The sequence below is a fragment of the Neospora caninum genome, chromosome II (genome assembly GCF_000208865.1).
Source record: "Neospora caninum Liverpool complete genome, chromosome II".
NCBI classification, from domain to species: domain Eukaryota; phylum Apicomplexa; class Conoidasida; order Eucoccidiorida; family Sarcocystidae; genus Neospora; species Neospora caninum.
The window spans coordinates 581992-594313 of record NC_018387.1 but is presented as its reverse complement, the minus strand read 5'-3'; the positions used below and the strand labels follow the sequence as shown (position 1 = coordinate 594313).

The window sequence follows — 12322 nt, the reverse complement described above, 5'->3', positions numbered from 1 at the left end:
TTGAACCCCCGAGGGTGAGAGAAGACGCGCGTTCCAAAAAAAGAACTGGAGTCACACTCTGTTTCTTTCGCCAGAAAGAGGAAACGACGATAAAAGCTACACAGCAGTGAGATAATTCGAAAAAGGATAAACAAATCCAAACTTGGCGTGGCAGCGGCCCACCGCGGCCGGTGTCTGTACACCTGAGGACGCGGACGGGAGGTCGTCGGGTGGACGGAAAAAGGCAGAAAAATGCGTTTTGGATTAGACGTTATTCAGAGTCATTTCGCTTGCAGAAGAGAAGCCCGCTAAGACGAGACAGCGGTCGTGTGAGGACAGCTTTTCGATTCGAACGCGGCAGAAAACCGAGTCGCCTTCCCGCTTTTTCTGCGGCATGCGCATGTGCTGAAAAACAGAGAAGCCCGCCGCCGACGCCCAAAGGGAGCTGCGCTAAAGACACGGTTTGCGCCGCACACCTTCCTTCTCGTATGCTCCCTTCTCGTCCTCCGCCTTTTCAGAGAGAAATGTAGCAACGTCTCACTTCTGACAGCTCTCCAGGAAGTGCTGGAGAGACGAGGTCAGGCCGGCTGCTCCTGGCTATCGCTCTTTGTCTCCAGGTTTTCGCGTCACAGTCTTCCGCCGCTGTGTCCATATGGCGGGGGGGCACCGCAGCAGTCGAGGCCCTTCTTGTGCCTAGATCCCTGATTCGCCTTGCCTTCCGTTAACAACGTCCGAGGCCAAGGTTCTCATCTGACCCGGCATCCTCTCTCTTGCGTCAACTCCCTTCACGCCGCGTGTTGCGATCTCTCTCCAGGGGTCCGGAAGCGTCGCCTTTTGGCCTTTTCTTCCCTCCTCTTCTTTTTCACGTTAACGTCCTCCCGCCACGCCTCCTGTTGCCGTGACGCCGTTTCGCGCCTTCTCGCGCGTTCGTGTTTCTCTTGCCTCATCGTCTCTCTCCGCTCTCTCTGTCTTCATTTCTCGCGGGTGTAGTCTTGACTCCCATCTTTTTTCGCGCGCAACTTCTCTCTCACTCCCCTCACCCGCGCGGCCGTGACCGGCTACTCTTGCCTCTGGTTCCCGAGGCCTCTGGCTGAGTTCCCTGCTCGGTCTCTGCTGCTCGGTCTCTGCTGCTCGGTCTCTGCTGCTCGGTCTCTGCTGCTGTCTCTGCTTGACGAGCCGAAAGATGTCGGAGGACAGTGGGCGCGCGTCGCCTGCGTCCCCAGGCCCGCTGCCTGTGTTGGACGAGGAGTCTCTGGCGGCGCTGGAGCGGCGCGTCGAGGAGGAGCTCCGCATTCTGTTCTTTGATCAGCGTCCGGAAGCGAAGACAGCGGCAAACAGATGGCTGTTGCAGTTTCAAGAGAGTCCCGAGGCGTGGCTGGCCGCTCGCCACATCCTCGCGGAGCGTCTTCTGTTTCCTCTCCAAAACGCCTCTGCCGCCCGTGAAGGCGACGAACAGCTGGTGATGGTCGCCGCTCAAACTCTTGCCTGGAAAATCGTCCAGCAGCCTCACCACCTCAGTGCGGCGGAGAAGAAGCAGCTGGCGTGCTTTCTGCTTCAGCTCGTCGTCCCGCTTCAGCAGGCTCCTTCTGGAGACGCTGCTCAGGGCTCTCGGCCTGAATTGTCCGTGGCCGTTCTCTCTCGCCTCTCCGAGTGCATTGCGCACTGCATCGTCCAGAGCTCCGCTGACGCGTCCGTGTGGCCAACTGCGCTTCCCGATCTCCTGCAGTTCGCCCGCTTGCCTGGCCCCTCCCCCCCCGCCAATGCGTCTCCCGCCTCTGCACCCCCAGTCTCGCTCTTCTCGCTCACGTGCTGCACGGCAGTCTGCGTCCTCGCGGCCATCCCCGATGTGCTCAAGGGCCTCGACGCCCCGTCTCGGGGCGTCCGCCGCGTCGTCGAGACCCCCCAGGCGCTGAGCTGCGAGAAGCACTGGAAAGCCGTCGTGGATCTCGCGGCAGACATCCTCCTCGCTGCGTCGCAAACTGCGGCCTCGCCCCTCTCGCCGGTTCCCGCGGCGTCCCCAGGAAGCCCCGTCAGTCCCGCATGCACGCGGTACCGCACACTCTGCATCGAGGGCGCGCTCCAGCTCCTCGTCGCCTGGATGGGCCTCTGGGACGCTCCCTTTGCCCAGCACAACAGTCTCTGCCACGCCCTCGCGCAGGTCACCCCGCTGCTCGCAAAGGAGGCCGCGCTGACGGACTGCCTGGTCGCGGCGCTGCCCAAACTGCCGGCCTACATGCAGCTGTGGAATCTGTCGGGACCGCCCAGCCTCCAGCAGGCGCCGCGGAGCTCGAGCTGCAGCAGCCGCAGCCGCGTGCTCGAGGTGCGCGAAACCCCCTCGCCCGCAGGCGCCGGGGGAACAGGCGACCCGCAGGCGGGCGCCGACGCCTCGCAGCAGCTGCTCCGGGCGTGGGGCGACGGCGGTCTCCAAGCGACAGGGGGCGAGGGCGAGCTGTGCGCCGCGGTGGTCGCGCAGCTCATCGCGTTTTCGGACCTCTTGAGGGCGGGTGGTGCAGGCGCCTCTGGGGCCTGGCAGGGCGCCGAAGAGGGCGAGGAGCTCGCGCTCCTGCTGCGGTGGGGCGCCGTCGTCCAGACCCTCATTGAGGGCTTTCCCGGCCTCCTCCTTGGAGACTTTGGAGCCGCGTTTCCCGCGAGTCCCGGAGACTCCGCGGCCCCGGGGGCCGAGAAACAGTCAGTCTGTGGGGAGCTCCTGGTCCAGCTGTGGAGACGGCAACCGCAGACCTGGCTGTGTGCCAGCAACGTGTGGGGGGTGATCAAGGAACTGCGGCGCGACCAGTTGCTGCCGCTGCCGATTCTTCGCCTTCTGCTGCAGCGCCTCGCCCCGGCGTGCATCTCGAACATGCTTCAGCACTGTCGACGAGACAGTCCGGCCTGGGCCGCGCTTCCGGGCGAGCCGCCGTTGCCGGAGACTGTGGAGGATCGGCGGCTGTTCATTGAGACCGCGGGAGACGTCGTATGCGACGTATTCTTCCTCTACGACGCGTGCGGCGCGGAGGACGGCCGCGAGTTTCTTCAGTCCCTCGCACAGAGCATGCAGGCAGCGCTCCAGCAGCGCGACGCGGCGGGTGCTGAGGTGCTGCTGCTGCTCAGCGACTCTCTCGTCGAGGGCCTGAATGGGATCCCTCTGCCTCTCGCGCCTCTCTTTCTCTGCCTGCCTGCTCTCCCCGACGACGACCCGAGCTGTGCGGCGGCGGCTGCGAAAATCCTGAAGAAGGCCGCGATCCACTTCACCGAAGAAGACCCCGAGTACGAGGACCTCAACGCCCCGCCCACGACCACGTGCGCCGCAGCCCTCCTCACGCAAATCTGGACAGTCGCCCTGCAGACGCTGCTCAGGCTCCTGCCGCTTGACCCCGCGCTCGTCGCCGACAGCATTCTCCAGTTGACCACCTGGGGCGGGCACCACCTTGGTGGCTTCTGCGCGGAGAGTGCCGAGGGGGCGGGACTCGCGCGGGCCGGCGAGGCCGACGGCGCGGGGACTCCGAACCGCGGCTCTGGAGGCGGACCTGCGGCTCTGCAGGAGCTCGAGTTGTTCTGCAAGTTCGTCGAGGAGACCGGGCCTTGTCAGAGTGCCCAAGTGGACGGCACGCTGCATGCGGCAGCCGTGAAGCTCGTCCTCACGTTCCCGCGGCAAGACATTCCCCGCCTCTTCAACAGCAGCATGCGGGGGACTCGCCAACTCCTCCAGAGGTGCTGTGTGGGCCTGGAAGCCGCGACGCAGGCCGGCGACTCCGCAGCGGCTGAGCGGGCGATGGCCGCCTGGAGGGAAGACGCCAGCCGAGTGATTCAGCGACTCGAGCTGTGTTGCTGGGCGCTCTGTGGCGGGCGAGTGTGCACGTCGAGGAACGGCTCAGGCGGCAGTGCCAGTGGGTGTGCCCTCGGCACCGAAGACGACAGCCAAGTGGTTCGCGCCGCTCTCGAGTGCTTCTTCGTGGAAGACGACCTCTGGACGCTCTGGTTGCACGTGATTCGCGGCGCCCTTCTTCTTCAGCCGACCCACAACCCCGCGTCGTCTGGAGGGGACCCGGCGGTCTTATTCTCGCCCCTGACTCTTCCAGTCAACGCTGTCACGCGGCAGCGCGTCCACCTGAGTGCCTTGGTTGTCGACCTGAAAGGGAAGGAGCCGCTGGAGCCACCGCAGAACAACGAGGCCGTGCTGGCGGTGCTGGCGATTCGATGCATGCGCCTCCTCCTGCGCGGCCTCGGCTCCAGCTTGACCGCGGCTAGCCACGTGTGGCCAGCGGTGGCGGAGCTCGTGACGCAGCTGGTGACGAGTGCAGCGGTGCTGACTAGCCGGGCGGCGCACCTCGCGCGCCAAGGCGCTGGCGACGCTGCTGCGGTTGGCGCCGCTCGCCCAGGGTCGCTTTGTGCTCAGGCTGCACTCCAGGCATGTGGTGTCGTTGTCCTTGGGGACCTTTTGCGGATTGCCAGGGAAGCCTGTCCCGGCGACGAGCGTGGGCCCGCGCAGGCCGACGAGAGGAGCGCAGCGCAGGGGCGGCAGTTGCTGCAGGCAGCGAAGACGTGGGCGTCACAGCGCCTCAGACAGATCACTTCGTTGTTTGTGGATCTCGGACGCCTCTTGACCCCTCAACAGGGAATCTACGACATTTACGCACCCTTCCTCGACTTCTTGCTCGCGTATGCTGCGGCGGCTCCTGGCGTCCAGGCCTTAACGGGGAGTGCGAGCAAGGGCGGCGCGTTGGGCTGCGTCGGCATCCGGGAATTTCGACGAGGGACGGGCGGTAGCCGAGGCGACGAGCCGCACGGAGAAGGCGGCGCATGCAATGACCTCGAGACGAGAACGGGAGGCATGCTGGGGCCAAATGATTTGTTTTGCCAGGTGGAGGTGTTTGAAACCACGCTGCAGCTCTGCATAGAGACTGTACGCCAGTCTCATGACGCAGATGTCGCGCGCCAAGCGATTCTCTATTGTCATGCGTGTAGCACGTGTGGAGCGCCGCAAGTCGATCGGATCGTCGCGAAACGCCTTCCAGAGATCGTCGCGGCGACGCTGGAAAACCTCCACTGCTGGGGCCTCGAAAACCTCTCGGTTCTCTGGAAGGCGTTCGCTCTGTGGAGTGAAAGATATGACCAAGTCTTCCTCGCCACCACGTCTGACTGGCTCACGTCAAACTCCGGCGCCTCACCTGGTAAGTTTCAGAGAACTCCTGGGCGTCACCTTGGGATTGGCCGAGAGGGCGAAACGTCAGTACAGTCACTTCACTTCTCAGGCCCCGTGAAGGAAAGGGATGGCTCGCGCCGTATTGTGTAGAAGGCACCGGCAGAATCCAGGACGTGCCTCGCGCCTCTCTACCACTCGATATCTCTATCTCTCTATCGTACTATCGCTACCGGCACCTCGCTATCTTTCTATCTCTCTGTTTCTGCTGAAACAGGTAGTTGCGACATTTTCAGAGGGGAAAAGACGTTGTGTCCTCTGTGGTACTTTGACGGGTCGGGGAGAAACCAGGCAAGACGGAGGGTCACAGAGGCTTGTCGTTTTGCACGGCCCGAGACGCCCGTTCAGTGTCGGTGCTGGACCGTGGCGGTGGACGGTTGGATTTTCATAGACAAGAAAAAGGTCACCAGCTGTCGATGTGTAGAACGCGAGAGTGAGATTGGCGGATTCCTGTTCCGCTGACACTCTAGGCTCGCAGAGTCTGATTGTGTGCAGAGAAAGTGACCACACCAAGCTTAGCGGGAGCGTCCTCGTCGGAGCATCTCAGTATTTGCTGGCTGTGTGTATAAGCGTTTAGGAGCGGTTGAAGATGAATCTGGGTTCCACGCGTCTTCCACACACTGGTGGTTTGCCGTGAATGTGTTTCGTGGGTGCAGCGAGCGAAGCAACACGGGGGCGCACGAGTGCCTCGGCGCCATCTCGACTGCGCGAAATGGACCTCGCACAAAAGGAAATCGTTTTTTGCTGCTTCAGAAGTTTCCGCGGAGCGCGGATGCGTCAGTTGCTCCAAGATCTCTGCTTGATCGCTAGTGGGAGTATTGTCCCCAGTGATGCTCTGGTGGCATACGAATACGCTCTTCAGAGTGACCACTGCAAGGGGCGTCTCGGCTCTGGTAAGGCGCAAGGCGCCAACCAGTCCGTGATCGAAATATCATGAGAGTGTCGCGTCTTCCTTCTTTCTCCCTTCCAACGCTGATAAAACGTTCGTCCAGCACGTGCCCAGTAGCACATCTCCACCATGGAGAGGACTTTGGGGCGTTGAACGTTGCATTTGTAGGCACCCCGTTCACGGCATGTGTTTTTGAATCCTAAACGCTTCCTAAAAAATTCGCGCCTCTTGGCGGGACAGGCGTCTTCGGAACACGATCACTGAACCGTCGCACATACTGACGAAGAGGGCGACAGCGTTGCTGACACTGGCCCAGGAGACGCGAGAAAACGAGTTCATAGATCAGGTGGCTCCGACCCGCTGCGAACCCAGGTCAACGTGATCATAGAACGCTAGCTGGATATACATGTTTCGAAGCGTAGTCCTTAAGTCGCTGGTGTGGATCCGGTTCCTGTCTAGCTACGTGTCCTAAGAAAGAAAACCCAAAGAGCTCAGTACGGCCCATAAAGGTACACGGGCCGGAATGAGAGGGTCGTGGCTGGCTTATCCAGAGAGTGCGCCGACGGGGAAGAAAGTTGCCGGTTCAGTCCTCCTGTGGGCCTGAGAAGAACTGAGCATTCACCACAGTGATGCACACATGCATGCGGTCCTCTCCATCAATCTCCAATAATTTCTGCAACCCTTGAACGAAAATGGTTTGGCAATACCACATAACAGCGAGAGCAGCTCTACGTGCCAAGGTCAGCAGAGCCGCCTCTCGAGGTCTGATATGGTGACAGGCTTTCCGTCTCCCTATTCCACACTGGTCAGGAAGGCGCGGAAAGGACCGGCTTCCGTCAGGCTTTACAGTCATGAGGAAAGCCTCCATAAAGGCTCAGCCGATTCTTACGGGGCTTCTCGTCAAGAGGGAAGTTGCCGACGGAGTCGCTTTAACATAGGTCGGAACCCCTTGCTGGCGAAGAGCGAAACATCTATCCCAGCGGTCGTCAGTATTTCCACGGCCTCTGTGTGAACACAACCCAAGAAACGCGGTTTTGAGTCACACCGAAAAAAAACACGAAGAAGCACTCCGGTAACTCGATATTTACATCCCTGTGCGGTAGTGCCGTGGAAGCGAAGTGCATGTGACACCACTTCCTTCACAGCCCCATAAATATCCGGCGTCGATATCACGCCTGAAGACCCGCGGCCTTTTGTCAACAAACTCACCTCCTCCTGTTACAGCTGAAGAGCAGCAAGTGATCAACGTACCTGACAAGCACGCAATTAATGGCGGCAGACTGTGCGTCTCTAGGGCAGAGGCAGTCTGTCACGAGACCTGAAAGAGGGCGGCAGACAACATGGCCGACGCGATCAAGTTTGGTTGCATTGCAAGATGACTCAGAACATGACCCCGAGGGACTCCGTATCTAAGCAACATGTTCTGCTGAGTCCTAAGGGGTATTCCTGGAGCTGTAGCCTGGTGGCGACTGAAGAAGGAACCTGTGATATGTCTCCTTGCCACTCCTCAGGGTGATCCTGTGAGCACAACTGCAGCTTGTGAAGCAGTATTGTAAAGTTTATTGGGGCACAGGCGAAGTGCCACGCTTTCAGATAGCTTACAGTGTTTGTGGATTGCCTCTTTTTCATCCCCATTTACTTCTTCATTCATTTCCCTTACACATCATGCGGTTTTGTCGGTGTTCCCTGGCAGTGAATTCTTCCGTCGCGGTGCATTTCCGTTTGTTGAGCAATTGCTCTCTGCATGCGGAACACCGATTCGAAATTCAGTGACAGGTCCGATTCTCCATGTCACCAAATGCGGCAGAACGTCAGGTGTCGCCTTCGGTCGGCTGCGGCGCTGTGTTACCGGTTAGTTGGCTACTTGTGAACCTACAGTTCACGGTTTGCTGTAGCAAATGTACAGAGAAAGCAGCCGTGGAATACCTTCGGCGCTATCGCGGCAGCGCGTCAAATATATGAATCGATCCAGTAGAATGCTATTCGGGATTGTCACCTCCCGGCTTATGCCCTTACAGGATTTCAGCCGCCTTAGAATTGTATGTCGCCCGTGGCTGTCTTTGGGAGGATCTGGCGACGGCAGCAACTGCAAAGCGACTCGAGGTCAGGCATGGACAACGCTGGAGCGGCGTTTCACCTCGGAACGGTCTTCCTGTCACCGATTCGGAGTGACAGCAAGTGCTGACATGATTGAAACAGCATGCGTTTCGTCAACGTGCCCCCGTTCAGTAGAGAAGGCACGAGATGGAGGTTTGAGGGGGAGCTCCATTATTCCCCCGCTTCCATGCTCTGCTTTTTTTCTGGCCAGGTCAGACGCACCGGAGCTTCCGTAGCGTATTTGGCGAATATGGCGTCGGACGCGCATATCGAAGTCTTTCAAAATCAATCTGCATCTCACAAGGCACGTGTGCAGATCACTCACGATCCGCAAGACTAACCAACTGTAATGGGGAACGGATGGTGTGAAGACACCTATTTTGTATCTGGTCTAGCACGTGTTAAGGATGTAGCGGCAGGGTAGCAGTGAACAGGTCACATCAAAGTCGCCCGATTTCTTTGCCATCCAATTGGCCGCGTTGTACCAGCGGCCAGCCTCGCACCGCCGGAGACGTACGAGCCTCCTTAAGTCTAACGTAAGCGACTGACGGAGGTGAACTCGTTCTCAGTAGCTGCAACTTTCCGACATGGTCGGAATCCCTCGGCTGTCACGAACGGGCGTGCGGTAGGGGTTCTTGGCAAGCGGTTCGCCGCTTAACAACGGCAGCACTGGCAATTGTTTTGGCCCTCGCTTTTTTGGCGTTTTGGTAGAACTTCATTCTCTCACCGCTGAATATCAGCGAATTTCATTCCGCCGTTCGCGTCCTGGGGAGCCCTCTCCAACAGTTTCTGCAACGTTGTTTCTGAAGGTGCACGGATTGAAAACGCGCACCTGCTCCAACACCTGGTCAGTCGTCGATTGTGCTACAGCACTACAAATATAGCGCTCGCATGTTCGCCGACCAGTGCTGGGTAGTTGACCTATTGCTGCGTGGCCGAGCGCCACCGAAAATGTGGTCGGTAGGTCGGTGGTGAAGCAAAAGCTTTGTGGCTGAACAATGGAGAATCCGTCATGTGGGCACGCAACTGAGGGAAGGTATACGGTGTTGGTTGCGGTTGTGGCTCAGAAAGGCTACACAGCGTTTTTGTACCAGGGGGAAAGCATCGGTTTCTCCTCGAAAGCCCCTAACCTGTGAATGGGTCCTCCTCGACCCTTGCCTGGAGGTCCTCTGTGTGCATGGAACCATCGCCGGTTCGCTGCATCACATTTTGTACAGAGGGGAACAGAGTGATTTTCAGGTCACCTCTGCGGTGCGTCGTGCCACTCTCGGCTTCTCTCGAGTCACACCTTAATCATCTGGTTGGACAGTTTGTACTACGGTGCACCGCTTGCCGTTCATCAGCAGAATGAAATTCGTTCGTCGGTGTTCGGCCTCGCGCGTCGCCTGTCTGTGTGTAATTGTGTGGGAACCTCAACAATTGCGTAACTGGAAACGAAGAGTTATCGATATCGTAACGACGATACCTTTCGCGTTCCTGGACAGTGCTGACGCATCCAGTGATACTTGGACAGTGTGTGTGTGTGTGTGTACGCTGGGAACAGACCCCTAATTGATGATGTCCTGGTTCGAGAGTGCTCTTGAATTCGAGATAAGGGAAGGCAGCGCCACTTCCGCAAGGGAGTGCGAGTGTGATGAGAGCCTCACCTCGAACATGCTTTTCAGAGCGTTCTAATTCAAGAACGAGAAACATGACGCCAAAGATAACACGTAGTGATACAACTGCAGTGGGTAGCTCGGTCTCACCATGGCGTGCAGAGGAGCTTCTCTGCCTACCAACCAAATAGAGTGGTGTAGTAATTGAGAGGCCCCGAAACAGAGTCAATTGACGGTTCGGAGTTGTTGTACGTATGCACAGGTATGTCCGTGTATATGGACAAACAGCGCTACCATCTGAGTCTGAATGTGCGAAGCTGGTGTGCAACTGGAGGCTCTTCGAACCCCTAGTTGCTACACAAAAAGCCACAGGCCCAGCAAAGCTACTTGGAGGGAGTAGGAAGGACACTCACTTTGTAAATGTCCGTCATCATGACTCGAATCTCAGAACTCGTGACCGAGTGCCGTCCCAAGTGGCCTGCGCAATGCTCATCCCACAGCACGCGCGTGCCTTCTCCGGCGCTATTTCCACTTGCACAAGTGTTATGACGTTTTTTTCTGGAACAAAACCCTTTTCCCGTGTATATCGTGAAAGCAGACACTCAGCCATATCAAACGGTCCTGAGGAACATTCACCGCGACTACCCTGCTGCAGCAAGTGCGACCTCATTTCCTTGTTATAGTTCAGGTTCGCGTTCCGTTTAGGCTTCTATTAGTAGCACTAGTGCCCTGTGAATGGAGGGTCGTGTTTAGACCATGCACTGGCGATCTTCAAGCACGCCCGTTACAGACCGAAGACATGTCGCCGACATGAGAGGGGTTGTGCAATTACTCACCAGCTCGCATTTTGCCATGTTCATCGATGTTTCCATAGAACCCGAGGAGATATAAACGCCCGAGGGCCTTGGGGTGCATCAGATTCTTCGGAAAAACGAACTCCGTGAGCGCCTCCCACGTCACACTAACTGGAGCTTTGAACGCCCCCGCAACAGTTTTCCTCTGCTTTTTCCCGGCGAGTAATTGCGTCGCTTTCACATCAGCCCCGATGGCATCTGCCATTGCTTCTGTACTCGGTTTCTGAGGTTGGTTGCCTCACCATGACTTTCAGGGGCTTTGGGGAGGCCTGCCTCTCCAAACGAAAGTTTGTGCAGCAAGAGTAAGACACCGGGTACAGGTGGGGCTGTTCGAGAATGAGGGATGAGACGGATGAAAAAATTCGCGACGACTGGGGTATCAATTCTTTCCGTAACGTAGAAAACCCCTCAGTGGATCCTCTCGTAACTTTGTCGAGACACACAACTGAGCATGCTTCACTCTCGTGGCGTGCAACTGCGACCAGATGAGACCCCGTGTGTTGGTATCCTACTGAGGAGCCGTCGCTGCCGAAGAAAGGCCCAAGCAATTAGAACTGAAAACCGGTGGCTTCGCTGTTGCGGCGCCTGCGTGCATATTTCTACCAAGCCTGGTTTCGAAGACTGGGTGCGCCACCACAGCCGAGTGTTGACAACAAAACAGACATAACGGAGAGATGTATCGAAACCTGAACGTTTGACGAGTGCATGCATTCATGCCCCACGTCAGACGCGTCCGTCGCATGCTGGGGAGAAAGGGGTTTTGGGTGTCCGGGTGCTCGAGCGGTGCCGCTAGGGAGGGAGTCTCATGTAACATCGAGATGCTGACTGCCGTGGAGGCAATGCACAATTTTTCTGCAGCGAGCATATCAGCTGGCCCACACGCAACCTGGGGGGATTTACATGGTCACCCTGTCTCGATAGGCCACTAATGGACATGAGCCTACTCCTGTCCTCGCCTGCACGAACCGCATCAGGCGCGAAGCTGGGTGACCACGGATACCTCCGCGTAACACACAGGCAGCCAAAAAGCTGAACAAGACGGGACTCCAAAACGGTCTCGTCAGTGAAATGCTCTAAAAAACGGACGCCGTTGAAGTTGCTTGCGCACAGCGTCGACTCGACAAGAGGAAGAGAGAAAAGCAGCGACAGACCTTCACAACAACTGCTCATTTGTGATATCATCGTCGCCATGTTTTATCATCTATTAACTGTGAAGAGTTATGGGAGGATGACGCCGGATAACACGGCCGCCATGCCGGCGCAAAATCTTGGATTCAGCCCATTCACCTTTAAACTAGGAGTGGGTTCTTACTGTGTTTGTACTGTCACGTAGCCACCTGCTTCATTTCACGCAGTTTAACATGCTAAAAAGAGCTGCAACAGCAACAGTAACCATGGAAGAGTGGTGCGATTTTCTTTGTCAGAAGGAAACCGGCTGACTCCTGAGCAGGGCAAAGCAGGTGGTCGCTGGAACTGGCGAAGCTCCTGACTCTTGGAATTACCATGGAGAGGTGTCTTTGTCAGAAAACAGTATCATGGAGGATTCAGAGTTGTTTCTCCATGCGGATGTTTGCCGCGCAGGGTGGCTCTTTCAGTTCACACTGTAACGCTAGCGTAACGTTCGCTTCTCTGGCGAAGACCGCCCGAGGACTAACTTTGTGATGTAGACGGATTCGTCTCACGGCGAAAGCAAGTGCTGTAAATGCCAAAA

The 12322-nt window shown here is 57.7% G+C and overlaps 1 protein-coding gene across 1 annotated transcript; it reads left to right on the top strand.

Moving 5' to 3' along the window:
* Window positions 1-1162: 1162 nt before the first annotated feature.
* On the top strand, window positions 1163-7003 carry NCLIV_005210 (conserved hypothetical protein; the record flags this gene model as incomplete). The annotated part of the gene is made up of 3 exons (XM_003880031.1): window positions 1163-5147; window positions 5833-6069; window positions 6876-7003. 3 exons carry the CDS (start codon window positions 1163-1165, stop codon window positions 7001-7003), a joined length of 4350 nt encoding a protein of 1449 aa, XP_003880080.1.
* Window positions 7004-12322: the final 5319 nt, after the last annotated feature.